This window comes from Microcebus murinus, chromosome 31 (assembly GCF_040939455.1).
Source record: "Microcebus murinus isolate Inina chromosome 31, M.murinus_Inina_mat1.0, whole genome shotgun sequence".
Classification (NCBI taxonomy): domain Eukaryota; kingdom Metazoa; phylum Chordata; class Mammalia; order Primates; family Cheirogaleidae; genus Microcebus; species Microcebus murinus.
Genome location: NC_134134.1, coordinates 5,304,712 through 5,322,056, shown reverse-complemented (window position 1 = coordinate 5,322,056; position 17,345 = coordinate 5,304,712). Strand labels below are relative to the sequence as shown.

The window sequence follows — 17,345 nt, the reverse complement described above, 5'->3', positions numbered from 1 at the left end:
TATAAACATTTCTTCTGATGTTCACTGTGAGAACTATGTAAAATCTTTTGAACTTGCAACTTATGTTAAATGGATAACTACTTAACTTTGGTTGCATACAAAAATTCTTAATCTTTACCTCTGCCCTCACCTTTATGATATTGATGTCAATAATTATATCTCTTTATATTGTATACAAATTAGCACATGGAAATGATCATTGTTTTATTTTGCCTTTCAAATTTTATAGCATAATTAAATATTTTGCACCATCATGATGATAATGCAGAATATTATTCTTGATATGTGCATATTTTTTCCCAGAGAGTTATGTAGTTGTCATGGAAGATAGAAACCAGCCTTTGTAAAGGCTATAAAAAGACAGATGTGTGGACATGTGCCTATAGCTTCATTCTCTTTTGATAGGAAATTCAGGACATGGGATTTTTCTACTAAAGCGATAATTCACTATCAGCATGGAGGAAGGGCTATGATGGATAAATGCAACAAAGTTTCCTTCCCCTTCCATGAGGTTTTTGGTGTTATTCTAATTTGGTTTTCTATGAATAATTACCAGTTATGATTTCTAAAAGAATTATAGTTGTCAGTATATTTTTAATTTCATACATCTATGATGGAAGTAATACCATGGTATTCTATTGTGCTTCATTGCTAATGTGCTTTCTATAGTTTTATATATTCAAATTGTGAAGTATATTCACCTGAGTCTAGTTAGTGAGATACTTTGTTATTTTCATTTCTTTCAGAATTGTCTTCAAATTGCACCAAAGACCTATTGGTAGAGCAGGGCATAAAAGATCCATTTCAGAAATCAATAATGAGACTATGTGGAAGCTGTGGCCTTGAAAATATACACTTAAATAGAGATTGGGAGTGTGTGGTTCAGAGTAAGAAGCATAAAGTATGTTCTGATAGTCTTACCCAATGTTTGTCTACTTGCCATAGAAAAATCTTTAAATGCTATAAATGTATAAAAGTCTTTAGCAAATCATCAAACCTAAATAGACACAAGACAAAACATACTGGAGATAAAACTTTCAAACTTACTGAATGTGGCAAAATTTTTAATCACAGCTCTAATGTACCTGGACATAGGAAATTTCATACCACACAGAAACCCTACAAATGTGAAGAATGTGGCAAAGCCTTTACCCGTTGCACACACCTTACTCGACATAAAAGAATCCATACTGGTGAGAAACCCTACAAATGTGAAGAATGTGGCAAAGCCTTTACCTGGTGTACAAACCTTACTCTACATAAAAGAATTCACATGGGAGAGAAACCATACCAATGTGAAGAATGTGGAAAAGCCTTTACCCAGTGCATACACCTTACTCAACATAAAATAATTCATACAGGAGAGAAACCCTACAAATGTGAAGAATGTGGCAAAGCCTTTACCAGGTGCACATACCTTACTGAACATAAAAGAATTCATAGTGGAGAGAAACCCTACAAATGTGAAGAATGTGGCAAAGCCTTTACCAGGTGCACACACCTTACTCAACATAAAAGAATCCATACTGGTGAGAAACCCTACAAATGTGAAGAATGTGGCAAAGCCTTTGCCTGGTGTACAAAACTTACTCTACATAAAAGAATTCATACTGGAGAGAAACCCTACAAATGTGAAGAATGTGGCAAAGCCTTTACCCGGTGCACACACCTTACTGAACATAAAAGAATTCATACAGGAGAGAAACCCTACAAATGTGAGGAATGTGGCAAAGCCTTTACCCAGTGCTCAACACTTACTACACATAAAAGAATTCATACTGGAAAGAAACACTAAAAATGTGTAGAATGTAGCAAAGCAAAAATAGACTTCACTCTACATAAATGAATCCATACAGGAGAGAAACCATACAAATGTGAGGAATGTGGCAAAGCATTTTCCCAGTGCTCACACCTTAATCTATATAAACGAATTCATATCAGAGAAAATTTCTATGAATGTGAAAATGGTGGCAAAGTCTTTAATAACTGTTCACATCTTATTCCACATCAAAGAAATCATACTAGATAAAAGCAAGATAAATATGAGTATGTAAGTGCTTTACCAAAGTATTAGCCTTAAAATGCATAACAGTATTTAAAGTAAAAAATAATAATGTAGACGGGTGACAATATCTTTAGTTATAACAAAAATCTAATTGGACATGGGAGAACTTACACTGAAAGAAATGCTCCAATATTTTCTCCAACATTTCTCAACATCACAAAAATTTTAAGTGATGGAAATCTTACAAATATAATGAATGTGAAAAAATATTTATGCAAAAGATATATCTTAGAGATCAACAAACATTGATACTTAAAACTACCTTAATAAATTTCAGAATGCAATTAATCAAGAATCAAGTCTAAACATATATCAGAAGACTCACAGTGAAATACACTAATGCACTAACACATTCACACATTTCTTTAAACCAGATTGTTGATTATAGAGAACAACACATTTAAAATAGTTGATTTTTTTTATGTCAGCTTTAAAAAAGAGAGAGATTTTGTGAGAGTTATAATTACATGTAAAATATACTCTCTTGTCAGGTTTTGGTGAAAATATAATAAAGTATAATTTTTTTGCTATTTTTGACAAGCAAATACTGATATTATTCAACTTTAAATACAGTAGATGGGATACTTTCATTCTTAGCGTGTATGTAAATGTGTGTGGTTAATCATAGCTACATCACATTTATTAGAAGTCTTTCTGTATTAGTAGGCATTATTCATGTACTTTTCCATGGAAAATTAAAAACACTGAAATGTAAGACTTATGAAATGGAGAGGTACTATGGAGTTTTATTATAACAAAGAGTATTTTAAGTGATGTATGATGTAGGTATACAGACTAATGTTCTTCTCATTATAATCAGAATGAAAAAATTACAATATTAAAAATAACTTGTTTTAGCATTGTACCTTATGATAATAAAATAGAATGAAATTTGGAATATTTTTAGACTACATGTAAACTGAATTTGTTTCATTAAATTAAAAATATTTTAATGTGTCAAACATGTTGTAGATTGAATGAAGTGTTATTTTGCACCAACATTAACCTATCCCATGTTACTCAAAGTTGGAGGTAATGGATTGTAAAAATGTACTTTTGGGTTACACAGTACAAAGACATCATTTGTGATCCTTTTTATCAGTGGCTCTACTTTGAAGAATAATGTTTCCAAAGCTTTTATTCATTACATTAATAATTACATAGTTACTGTAATGCTTATAATAAAGATCTTGCACTTAGTGAAAAGCCATACATCTCTGAACACAGAATGACTAGTTGTTACATTCTATCCTACATTTATCTTTCAACATGCAACCTGCCTGGCCAGTGAAACAGAAATAAGCATATTTTTTATTTATATTGAATCAAATATACTAGTACATCATGGTTAAGTTGAACTATAGTTGTAGTATATTTACAAAGTAAGTAATTATGTTTGTGTTAATGTGGATTTATACTTATTTTGAACAGAAAAGAAGAAACATTAGACAAAATGGGTAATTTCAAAAGTGTTGAGAATTTACTAGCAAACTAGAAACTTCAAAGATTCTGAAAGGAAATATTTTGTTCACTTTATGTTGAATTAATTGTTTAAAACCCTGAATTTTCTGAATTGGAACCTGCCCATGTCAATCCCCTGTTCTTACATGCTTATTACTCATGCTAGACCTACTATGTTATTTTATTATTTCAAAGTTCATTAAGTATTGTTTATATGACCTGATCTGCACTTACAACAAGGATTGTTATAAAACTTAACGGTGCTCATAAAATTACCTGAAGATGTATTTCCACAGTGTAGTAATTTCATTTTACTTATTACATTCTATATTTTTATTCTAATTTGGGAAGCATACTGAAAGCTCTTTTTGGTTACGGTTTCTTTTACTTTTGGTCATCGAACTAATCGATTTATTCACTTTAGCAGGCTACTTTGTTCAGGTAAACACTAAGAAGGATATATAAATTATGGAGTTGTTTTTATATTTAAATAGAAGAAATAAGTACAGGACAGTGTTAGACATGTAATACACGCTTTATAATTATCAGTCAATATTTACGTGGGAGTGAGCTTGTGGCTCCAGAGAAGAGATTGAATATGTCCAGGGTAAAAAAAAGTCACTGATTTTGTATGAGGACTGAAGGGACCTGCAGAACAACCAACTCTCGGGATTTAAAAGTGGAAATTCTGCTTTCATTTTCATAATTATCTCCAGTTTTTTGCCATTATTTTTATCTGCATTCCCTGCTACAACTGTATCTATGCCATTCTTCTTTCCACCTGTGCTTGGGCTACAATATTCTCACTGGTGTTCTCACCCCTGGCCAGGTCACACAGTACTTTAAAAGTTCTGATGAGAAGTTTAGAATTTTTTTAATTTCGTGAAAAAAAATTTAACTAGAGAGCTTGAGGCCATGTCAACCTTGCCGATCATGACATGGGGACAGCTGAAGAGGACCTATGAAGAAGAATACAGAATGCTGAAGTCAATGTCTGTACCTGTAACATCTGTAAAACTCTTTCTTGCCATGATCTACATAGTGAGCATGGTGGTAAGAATGTCTGATAACCAGACTTATCATTACTCAGACTATATTCCCATTATACCTTTAAATAAAATTGTCAATTGGGCTGTCATTTCTAAGTAGTTGGTAATTATTCTAATTGGCTTCCAGTTCCTTATGATTATTATGATCCAATGAAACTCAATGAGGAGGACACTATAATTAATAAATATGAAGTCGAAACAGAAGGCCCTCCCATATGTATTGGTAAAGGTATTCATTGTTTAAAACCTGCTACTCAAATCTAGCTAGTCACCTGCAACTCTACCAGTGATAAAACTAAAGCCTGGTTATTTCTTTTAACTGTCTCCTTTTTTTATGCTTCTGGACATACTAAATTTGCACCTATAGATGTACCCATCTGTAAGGAGGTAGTAATTTCTGACCCTAAAACCTGAGTACAATGGAAAAATTGTAAAAGTCACATGGGACACATTCTTACTGGGTCACCTTCTTGTGGTTATGTATTATACTGGAGTCCCAATGGGTATCCTGCCTCATCTTACAAAGTTAAAATCTTCATTGGAACAAACCCGCCACCTCGATGTCTGTAAAACACACTAACTTTGAAAGTCATATTACATGGCTCAATTATGGTATGAGCACTCAGCTCCTCATAGTTTAGATGGCCTTATTCATCAGCAACTGTGGAAATTATCAGCTGCTTTACACCCCTTGCAGGCCTGGATTACCACAAGCACATTAGATATAGACAGAAGCCGAGAGTGGAATTTGTACCTAAACTCTACTCATTATATTCAACCTTGTGTTAAATTGCCTTACTTATTCATGATTGGACATGCTATCTATGATGAACCTTCCATCTTAGTGACTTGTAACAACTGTTCTTATTTTTCCTGTATTTATTATTCCATAAAATTCAATCCTCATAAAGAAACACTTTATAGTGTTCTGAAAGGCAGAATAGGGCTGTGATTACCTGTTGAAATGCATAGAATTTGGCAGGAAACCCCAGTAATGTTTGTTTTCAATAAACTACTTACCCACAGTCTTAAATGTACAAAAAGATTTATTGGTCTATTAATAGCAGGTACTTTGGGGATTATTGCTGTCACTGCATCTGCCACCATGGTCTGTGTAGCATTACAGCCAGTCACAAACTAAATTTTCCCTCCAAGTTTGATATTATTAGTCAGATGATCCACTTTCTCAACTTAAAATCTATAAAAAGTCCACCATAATAACTTTTAACATTATTTTACTCATTTACTTGTGCTTATTTATAAACTGAAAAAAACTCCAAAAAAAAAAAACAGCAGTCAGAGGATCGACACATCACCATCATTGACATACAACTGAATCAACTCATTTCTAATAAAAATAAAAAGGGGGAATATGTTGGAAAAAATATGATTGAGGAATTAATGAGATGTATCTAATAAGACCATTATTTTATTGTATCACCCTATGTTACTATATTAAAGACAGAAACAGGGGTTAGCAGGGTTTAGCCCTGAAGGAATGTGTGAACTCAATAGTTCACTTATCAGAAGCTGCTATCAAGGGAGGGCTCTCATGGCTCCAGTAGGGATTTTTTCCAGAAAGGATTCCTGGTATCTCAATACCTGTGAGCTTCCCTGTTTCCTTAAAATACAAGGCAGTGCCAATATGACTCACAGGATGGGACCCAGAGACAATGAGTGCCCTTTGGCCAGAGACATGCCTCTGTGTTCTAAACAACCTGTTTATAGAGATCTGTTCCCTGTTCTCCCCTGACTGTCTACCTTTCAGTCCACAACAACTAGATCAAAAAAATATAGGGTCACTATACCTCTTTTGTTATACCTTTGTTAATTGATGACTACCTCTTAGAACTTAGCCCTTGAAAGACTTTGTACCTATTTGTTCACCTATATAGAATTGAAACCCTTTGAGAAGAATTTTGACCCCAACCCACTTCATGTCTCCCATGTAACTGCATTCCTTGATATTTAACATGTTACCCTGAAAACTGATATTTGATATCTTTGATTATAAAAACCTATGTAAATCTAACTATATTGCTAGACATTCATGGGGATATGTCCAGTCTCTTAAGTAAGCTCACTGTTTTATGTGATGTTTTTATATAAAACTATAAACTGTACCTTAGTCTCTGAATATTCTTTTATTCTATTTCCTATCAATTTTTTTATCCTCTGTGGCTACTCCTATCTAAGGGAACAGGCTTGATGGAGAAAAGCAACTGATCTCCTCAGAGCTGTGCCTCAACTCTCCCCTATACTCTATTCCATTGGGGATGTGAATCATCCCTTTGTCCAGCCTGTCCACACTGTATCTGCCACATTTTTTATTAGCCCTGACTTGCTGTCTCAGATATCAGATTGACTATCATGGTACCACAGTTTGTGTTTTCAAGTAACACTTATTTTACTTAATAATGAACACAGAACATGAGAGTAATAATGTTAGTATATTGTTTTAATTGCTCTATTTTAACATTAATTACTGTTAATCTCTTACTGTGTATGACTTATAAATTAACATTTATAGGCCGGGTGCGGTGGCTCACGCCTGTAATCCTAGCACTCTGGAAGGTGGAGGCAGGAGGATTGCTCAAGGTCAGGAGTTCAAAACCACCCTGAGCAAGAGGGAGACCCTGTGTCTACTATAAATTGAAAGAAATTAGTTGGCCAACTAATATATATAGAAAAAAAATTATCTGGGCATGGTGTCACATGCCTGTAGTCCCAGCTACTTGGGAGACTGAGGCAGAAGGATCGCTTGAGTCCAGGAGATTGAGGTTGCTGTGAGCTAAGCTGATACCATGGCACTCACTCTAGCCTGGGCAACAAAGTGAGACTCTGTCTCAAAAAATATATATATATAAACTATGTACATATAGAAAAAATTCAAAGTATACACTGGGTTTTGTATATATCTGTGACTTCAATCATGCACTGAGAGTCTTAAAATATATCTCCCAAGGAGAAAGGGGGACTCCTGTATTTTTTAATAGGTGAACTAATAAGGTCATTTGAACCCAGAGTGCTATACTCTAGAAAATGTTTTTACTGTCAAATTTGATTTTTAAACAGCATAGAAGGCTATGTACCTTTTCTATTTCTTGTTTTATGATTTCTAAAAATTTATATCTTTATGGAATTTATCCATTTGTCTTAAGCTGTCAAATCTATTGATGAGATTGTTAGGACTATTTCCTTATAATAAATTGAAATCTGTATGATTTTTAGTGATGTTCCATCTTTATTCATTATATTGGTCATTTGCATTTTCTCTTTTTTTCTATTATCCCCTAGATTAATCTAGCTAGAGGTTTATCCAGGTTGTTGATATTTTCAATAAACCAGCCTTGAATTGATTGGTCTCTGTAGTCCTCCCTATGTAAAGAAACTCAGACATGAGTTTCTGATCTAACTCAGCCAGCATGTGATGAAATCTCTTTGTGTTTCTGAGTGATGCAATGGTTTCTGTAATGATATAAGTAGAAGAATAAAATTACAGTGCTGACTTGTCACACACACAGCCAGCAAGCATTTACCCAACACACACATCTCCATACTGTGTCAGGCATTAGCAAAGCAGAGATTGATTAGGTATACCTGTTGATTTTAAGTAACTTAGATATAAAAAATACATTTAGGAAAGTACCCATAGATTTCAGGTAGAGCATATCAAATTAACATAAAACCATGGGCCATAGAACCTGAAAAATATTGTAAAAGATGACATGCAGCTGACTATAAATATTTAGTATATGTTCTCCAGACAGATGGTAAAAATGGGAGGGAGGAAGCCTTCCAAGTCAAAAAGCAAGAGGTAATAAGAGAGAAATTTTGAATAGCTTGCTGGACTCTGAAAACTGCAGAAATGTCTAGAGAACTCGTATGTTCAACACTATGTTTTTCAGTCCTAGTGACATTGTGGAACACATGCCTTCCTTACTGAATTAATGAATAATTGAATGAATAAAATATACAATGGGGAAAATCACAGCCTTTAAAGTCAGTGTTTTCATACTTACTAAAACCAGGGGTGGCTTTATTCCCTCTGCTGGAGATATTTTGTTTTCTTTTTCTTTTTTAAAAATAAACTATATAACAATAGCAACAAAGAAATTAAAGTACCTAGGAGTATACTTAACCAAGGAGGTAAAAGACCTCTACAGGGAGAACTATGAAACACTGAGGAAGGAAATAGCAGAGGATGTAAACAGATGGAAATCCATTCCATGCTCGTGGATCGGCAGACTCAACATCATTAAAATGTCTATACTACCCAAACTGATCTACAGATTCAATGCAATACCTATTAAAATCCCATCAGCATTCTTCACAGATATAGAAAAAATAATTTTACCAAAGAAGACCCCGAATATCAAGAGCAATTCTAGGCAACAAAAACAAAATGGGAGGTATTAATATGCCAGATATCAAACTATACTAAAAACCTGTAGTAATTAAAACAATCTGGTATTGGCACAAAAATAGGAATATTGACCAGTGGAACAGCTCTGAGAATCCTGATATAAAACCATCCTCATATAGCCATCTAATCTTTGACAAAGCAGACAAAAACATACGCTGGGGAAAAGAATCCCTTTTCAATAAATGGTGCTGGGAAAACTGGATAGCCACCTGTAGAAGGCTAAAACAGGACCCACACCTTTCACCTCTCACAAAAATCAACTCATGCTGGATAACAGACTTAAACCTAAGGTATGAAACTATTAGAATTCTAGAGGAAAATGTTGGAAACACTCTCCTAGACATCGGCCTAGGCAAAGAGTTTACGAAGAAGTCCCCAAAGGCAATCAAAGCAGCAACAAAAATAAATAAATGGGACATGATCAAACTACAAAGCTTCTGCACAGCCAAAGAAATAGTCATGAAAGTAAACAGACAACCTACAGAATGGGAGAAAATTTTTGCATCCTACATATCCGATAAAGGGCTGATAACTAGAATATACTTAGAACTCATGAAAATCAGCAAGAAAAAATCAAATAAGCCAATTAAAAATGGGCAAAGGACTTGAACAGAAACTTTTCTATAGAAGACAGAAGAATGGCCAACAAACATATGAAAAAATGCTCATCATCTCTAATCATCAGGGAAATGCAAATCAAAACTACAATGAGATATCACTTAACTCCAGTGAGAATGGCCTTTATCAAAAAGTCTCCAAATAACAAATGTTGGCGTGGATGCGGAGAGAGAGGAACACTCCTACACTGCTGGTGGGACTGCAAACTAGTTCAACCTCTGTGGAAAGCAATATGAAGATACCTTAAAATGATATAAGTGAATCTACCATTTGATCCAGCAATCCCATTGCTGGGCATCTACCCAAATGGTCCAATGACACTCTACAAAAAAGACACCTCCACTCGAATGTTTATGGCAGCACAATTCATAATTGCAAGGCTGTGGAAACAGCCCAAGTGCCCATCAATCCAAGAATGGATTAATAAAATGTGGTATATGTATACCATGGAGTACTATTCTGTTCTAAGGAACAACGGTGATATAGCACATCTTATATTTTCCTGGTTAGAGCTGAAACCCATACTACTAAGTGAAGTATCCCAAGAATGGAAAAACAAGCACCAGATATATTCTCCAGCAAACTGGTATTAACTGAGTAGCACCTAAGTGGACACATAGGTACTACAGTAATAGGGTATTGGGCAGGTGGGAGGGGGGCGGGTATGTATATACATAAGGAGTGAGATGTGCACCAACTGGGGGATGGTCATGCTGGGAACTCAGACTTGTGGGGGGGAGGGCATTTATTGAAACCTTAAAATCTGTTCCCCCATAATATGCTGAAATAAAATAAAAAAATAAATAAATAAAACAATAATATAAGAAAAATAAATAAATAAATAAACTATATTATACAAAGTATCTAGAAGAATCAAATTCATACAAAGAAAAAGTTAAATGGTAGTGCCAGAGACTGGAAGAATGGAGAAATGGAGCTATGTTTTCTGGATGTAAAAAAGTTCTGGAAATTTCTTTCACATAGTGTGAATACACTTAACACCACTGTACTGCATACCTAACAATGTGTAAGATGGCAAATATTATATTGGGTGTGTTTTACCACAATTTCAAATTTTAAATTACCTATATAGACACCAAGTGATTTAGAATAGGAGAGGGTTATTCTGTCTATATTATCACATTGGTGATATTGGCTACATTGCCCAGAATGTTTTCTCAGTCATGAACCCCCATTTTTGTTTTCATTTTTGCTTTTTGTCAGATAGTCCTAGAGGGTTTTGATTCTAAGTATCTGCTTAAAAGTGGGAGAAGTTTTAGAACTCTTCCAAGACTTTTTTTGAAAATAGATATCTAAGATGAGTTCTAATATGTCCATTTCCTTGTGGGTTTGCCCTAGACTGCAAGCCCTTTCCTGGCAGTATTCAGAGACAGTTCTAGTAACAAGGCAGGTCCTCAGAAGCCAGGGCATGTGAGTGGAGCAAGAAGAGGGTGGGGAATGAAATAAGATCCTGACAGGTGGGAAGAAGGTGGAAGGGATGCAGACAGGAAAATGGGTTACCTGAGTGAGATCTTCCCCAGTAGGGGAGTAGCACATCTGTGATTTTATATGGATCCAACAGAAGACCCTGGACAGGGCCAACTGCCAGAGAGTACTGAGAGAGCCCTGAACTGGATCAAGCAGTAGCAAGGCCACCATGGCAACCAGAGGGAGAAGGTGATCTAAGATGATATTCATCAGAAGTAAATTGATCCCATCTAGGGAGGAGGAGAGGGTGGAGGAGTGAATGGGTACATACACACCTAATGGTTGCAGTGCTCACCGTCTTGGGGATGGACACACTTGAAGCTCTGATGCTTGTGGAGCAAAGGCCCTATACATAACCTAAACATTTTTACCCCTGTAATATACTGAAATAAAAAGAAAAATTAAAAAGAACTAAATCTTGTGGGAAACATACCACAAGGAGCTACTAACACAGAAAGAATATACTCAGCATTACAGAAGCCCCCTTCGAAAGTGAGAGATATGGTGATTGGTACAATGGGCAAGAGTTGGGAGGACACCCCAGGAAAGAGGAGTCAGGGTCTGAGGGATGGGGGTTGCAGGTGCCAGTGACAGAGAAGACGCCTTTTTGCACACCCAAAACTCTTTCATAGACTTCAAAAAATTAATTTTGAAGGGTTCTCATTCCATATTACATTACACGTATTGGCTATATGAAAATTAATCCACAATGTGATTCAATAATATTGTTGTGTGAAAAAAGAAGAAAGGCTTTTGATAATATTTCTTTGCAAATAATTATATTTTGCAAGGTTTTCATGTTTTGATTTTGTTTGTATTTTGGCTTGTTTTTAACAAGCTAGAGGTTTTACATCAGACTTCTGATTTTGTTTTAGACCTTTGAAAGTTCACAGGTAGTAGGTTCTAGGCCTGTGTTGTTCCCTGATAAAATAACCTTACCCTGCACACTTCACTGTACACACTCCTTGGGCAGTTTTATCTAGTCCTGTCATATCAGCTTCCCCTAAATGCTACAAGTGCTAAAATGCAGCTTCAGGTCCACATGACAATCCACAGCCCAGAGATGGTTGCCTTCCCTGGGTAACACATACTCACACTTAGCAGGTGGAAAGCTAGGCTTTCCACTGTGTTCCTTCTTTCACACCCTCTGTGGTACTTCAGATCATCTTGTCTCAGCAGAAGACACCAAAATCATTCATCCTATGAATTTGAAAGCCCAAGAGTCATTATTAAGGCATATCCTTCACTTGATATTCTTAACCACTTCGGTACTGTGCTTACTGGCCGTTAAAACTTGCCCTCTGCCAACACTCATATTCTGCCCGATAGTTTGTGCTGTACATTGATGACAAATCCGTTTTGCTCTTGTGTGATGAGGAAAGCGTTAAAGCACTGAAAGCTTGCTTTACATTATAGGCAGCTTTAGGAAAATAACTATAACAACTCATAGTAAGGACTTGTTAAAAGGTCACAGATTTGTAGTAACTTATTTGCTGAACATACACACTGCAACTACAGAGATAAAAGCTGTAAAAGTAAAAGCTTTTGGTTGTTGCCTAAGTCTACCTCAGCTGTGCACCTTCACATCATGGCTGTTGGCTAAAGTCAATACTCGGCTGTCCGTTTTCATCTGTGGCTGTTGATTATAGTTGATGCTCCTGTAGAAGTGGTAAGTAGGCTTAAGTCTCATTGATTCCTTAATATTTCTCTTACCTGATTCATATGTTCCTACCTGAGTAAAAAATACCATTGTGCACTTCATCTCACCTCTAATAGTACCTGAAACTATCTCTCTCCTTCATCAATGCCAAAGCCTCAGCAGAGCCCTAGTCACTGCCACCTTGATTGGTCTGATGGGTTCCCAACTATGCTTTCCCCCTGAAAGTTGGCCCCTGCAATCCCACCCATACACCTCTACTAGCTAGAGGGATGATAAAAGGCCAGTTTTATCACATCAATCCCTCTACAAAATTCTTCAGAGCCCCCACAGTTTCTGAGCTATCAGAATCAATATATAAATCTCCTTAGTATTGAACTCTAATTCCTGATAGTTTCCTTCCATGCTCTCCTTCATCATTCCACCTGTGTTATTTTCATAAATGTTTAAGTATCTACTATGCACCAGCCACTGCTGAAGCATCCTACACATGTCCCATGCTCTCTCACCATTTACAAATAAATTGAATTTCTAATTACACCATGCCATTTTCTACCACTTTACCTATGCAAACATTGTTTTTTTCTCTTCCTGAACTCCTTCTCCAACTCCTCCTGTGCCTAATTAATAACAGTCCATATATGCCTGAATACAGAGATAAAATGTAGTGTGTTTTCTTTACTTATAACATACCTGGTTTTCTCTAGGAGCCCACAGTCACAAATTTCAGGAAAAAAATTAAGTCCAATTCCCATTTTACAAACGAAAAAACTGAGAGTCAGTAAGCATAAATAAATTGCTCAAAGTTATATACAACAAGTAGAGGAGCTTGATTTGCCCAAAGTCGTACTTAGAAGTATGCTATACAGCTTCTTTCCAAATGACATGGTTATAGAAGTTTTTGCACTGCTTACAGGAGCTTTTTGCTGTGAAGAAGCTTTGCTATATGCTGAGTGGCTAAAATTTGGTCCATTCATTCAATTTAATTAATCTCTTCTGGCAACTTTCAGACTTTATAAGGAAAGAAAAACTCTCACTTAATGTCCCTTAGGCAAATGATACATTGGGGTAAATTGAAAGAATACTAGAACTTGTATTGATGTTTACTTTTACCTTTAAATGTAGTGATGATGCTTTGCTAATATACAGATAATAATAAATAAAGACTCTCATATGCATGAATTAGGGTTGCATGCCCCCAAGTTTTAGATAAACAGTAGGGACCCCCGTTCTCTACTGACCTCAGCTCATTTCCTTCTACTCTCCACCCAGCTCATTCCACTTGAGCCACAACTCACCAAGCTCACACTCATTCGGCCCAACCCACCTGTCCACTGCCCTATATATTTTCTGATCAGCAAGCCATCCCTCATGTGCCAGTTCTCTAAGTCTATGTTTGTTTCTCAAATGGCCCTCAACTTTCTCTCTAGGGATCATCCCATCTCTCTCACTGACTGAGGCATTCATCTCTTCCTCCACATCACCCTGTTGGCAGCAGAGTGTCAGACACTGTCCATCCTGGCTTAGGACTGCTACATGGCCATCTGTTACCCATTGTGCTAACCCAACCACATTCCCCATGTTCTCCTGGTGCTTCCATCTTCGCTGAGGACAGTGCTCAATGCATTGATCTATGTGCTCTATCCTCTGACTTTCCATTAATTCACCTCCACGGAAGGTTATCATTTAGTTTCTGAGATCCCAGCTGTATTTAAACAAGTCTCTGCTGACACTTCCCTCTATATAAGGGTCTTTTTATCCATGGTGTTATTTTTCTCTTCCCTCCTATCTTAGCTATTACGGCCTCCTATGTATATATACTGTCCACTCAACTGGTGACACTCTCAAGCCTGGGGCACATGGATACCCTGGCTACTTACTTCTCTCACATGCCCCTGGAGTCTCTATTCTATGTGGCTTCCATTAGCAAGTATCTTCTACAAAAGTCTCATTCCCCTGGGCAGAAAAAGTGGTCTCTGTCATCTACATCATCGTAATTCCAATACTTAACCCTCTCATCTACAATCTGACAAATGGGGATGTCTTGGAACCCCCAGAAGAGTTCTCAGAAAATAGGAACTATGCTATATTTAACTGTCCACTGAAAATCCAAATCTAAAACAATGAAACATATACATTGAAATGGTGGGATTTACCATATGTAGAGAGACATATTCATATGCATTGAACTATAAAGCCAGATATTTTGAAGAACAGATAATAGACAAAAAGAAATCATCCTATCTTGAAAGTTGATATGTAAATTGGTCATTTTCTTCCTTTTATTCATTTCTGTATTTGTACTCCAATATAATATATTTGGAATGTGGCTTATTTGTGTACTATATCAAATATCCATTTCTTATTCCTGTGCAATCATCTTATTTGGTCATTGTTATTTATTTTGCTATATTTTTGTTTTTATTTGAGAAATAATTGTATATGTACATGTTGGACACAGTGTGATGATTTTATCTAGGCATACTTTGGGAAAGATGTGATAAAACTAATGACATTTCTCAAAATACAGAAATGGAAATGAATGTTTCACAGCTATATGTCAAAATGTTCAACCTATCTAATCATCATGGAAATGAAAGTTAAAGCCACAGTGTGCTATTACCTCACAACTGTGAGAAGGCCTGTTCTCAATATAATGAATGCTAAGTGCTTGTAAGGATGTGGGGAAAAGGAAACACTTACATATTGTTGCTGTGAATATAAATTAGGTCAGCCAAATTTATTTGTATTTCAGTAAATTAAGGGGGTACCCGTGGTGTTTTTTACTTTGATGTCTACCACCCAAGCCCTGAATCCTTGGGGAACACCACCACCATCTGAGCACTGTACTGTTAATCAGTAAGTACCAATTTGATGGCAAGTACATGTGGAGCCCATTCTTCTGATCTTGTGTCACTTCACTTCGGATAATGGGTTCACTCAATTCAGGAAAATATAAGCAGTGCTAGCTTACTGTCCTTTCTTAAAATTGAGTAATATTTCACTGTAAACATGCCAAATATTAATAATCCACTCATGAATTGACTGGCTCTTGGGTGGTTTTTATTTTTTTTTTACTTTAAAATTGTAACCTGCTCATTAATTTTATTTCATCAGAATTTGTATCTTCAGAGGTGTAGGTGCTTATTAAATAATCAACAGGTGTCTTCAAAGTTTCATCAAACTATAGCAGCTTCCTCTAATAAAGCCCATTGGGGAGGGTGAACAGCAATACAGATTAAGGGTAATGAGATATTAATTACCCTTAGGATACCCTAGGTCACTTTGCGAATCTTATTATGCCTTGGCTGGGAAAAAGCTAGATTGATAAAGCATTCCCTCCTTCCTCAGGTGTAGAAGTGGCTCAGGGTAGAATTAAGGGTGGAGCAGCACCAAAATGGAATGGCAGCCTTATCCATCTCCCCAGGTGGAGCAATTGCTGGAAACAGCACCAAAACAGGGCACCATTGTCCTGAGAAGTACCAGAGATACTATCTGCCTAAGATTTGTAGATCCTTTTGAAATATTTTTAAAAAGGTTTTTTTTTTTTAAGAAATGCTTTTTCTGAAACTGAGAAACATCTCTTTGAAATGAAATATCAAGGAAAATAGTTCCCTATCCCACAATTTCTATGTGAAGATGGGATCCTAAATTCAGTGAGCACCTAGCTTTAAGTTGCAATATTATCTCCTCCAGCATTGACTTCAGAAGCTTGTTTTTTTATTTGAATTTAACCAATTACCAAAAATATACAGTCTCACTAATTACCAAGTAAGTTTATGAGGCACTCTTTATGACAAATAGGGCTGCCAAGTCTTCTTTCTTCTTTCTTCAAAGCTAATTATTATTTATCCAGATAACATGTATGTAAAAATTAGTTACATACATTTTGTACATACATACAATTGTACATACATGCAATTTGCTTAGTTATATAAAGTAAAGACTTTCTGTGTGCCTTTGAAATCTCTCAGTGAATTGGCAGTGTGCACATCATATTCTGCTTTAATTGAGTAATAAAAGGGATTTATTTCGATTCTCTTTTAACTTTGTGGAGAGGTTTTCTTATTTGGAGACTCTTGAGTTTTAATATTTCCTGAACACTTCCCATAATCAAAAATGCAACATAAACATAAAATGTGCCCACCACTTCTAAATTAGAAGGGCTTTGAACACTAGATTCCTTCTTGAGCTTCCACTCTGTAACCTGCAATTCTGCAGCACAGAGTTTCACTGTCCCCACATATGCACACAGTAAGTTCTCTAGGCCTCTTTAGTGTCTACTGTCCCTCCAGAGCATACTTCGACCAGATTCCTGTGAACACACTCTCATAGGATAATAAGTAGTTCTACCCTTTCTCTAAACAAATCTCACATCTTTAGAATTGAAATGGATTCAGAGACCATGGGGCCCAGACACAAACTGGAACAAGATAATGTGCACTGGGTTGGACACATAAACTCCATTTCTATCTTGCCTTCTTTCCCAAATGTCAGGAAATGTACAGTGAGTGCTACTGAATCTATGCCTCTCTAGAGACCTAAATCTGAAGCTCTGAATTCTGAATCCAAGGTCTGAGG

General features: G+C 36.0%; 1 protein-coding gene across 1 annotated transcript in view; it reads left to right on the top strand.

Moving 5' to 3' along the window:
* LOC142865701 (uncharacterized) overlaps positions 1 to 17,345 on the top strand; it is a 97,055-nt gene that overhangs the window by 68,342 nt on the left and 11,368 nt on the right. The window contains exon 6 of the mRNA XM_075998897.1: positions 1,408 to 1,763. Within this exon, the coding sequence (XP_075855012.1) occupies positions 1,408 to 1,763 (356 nt within the window). The remainder of the gene's footprint in view (positions 1 to 1,407; positions 1,764 to 17,345) is intronic.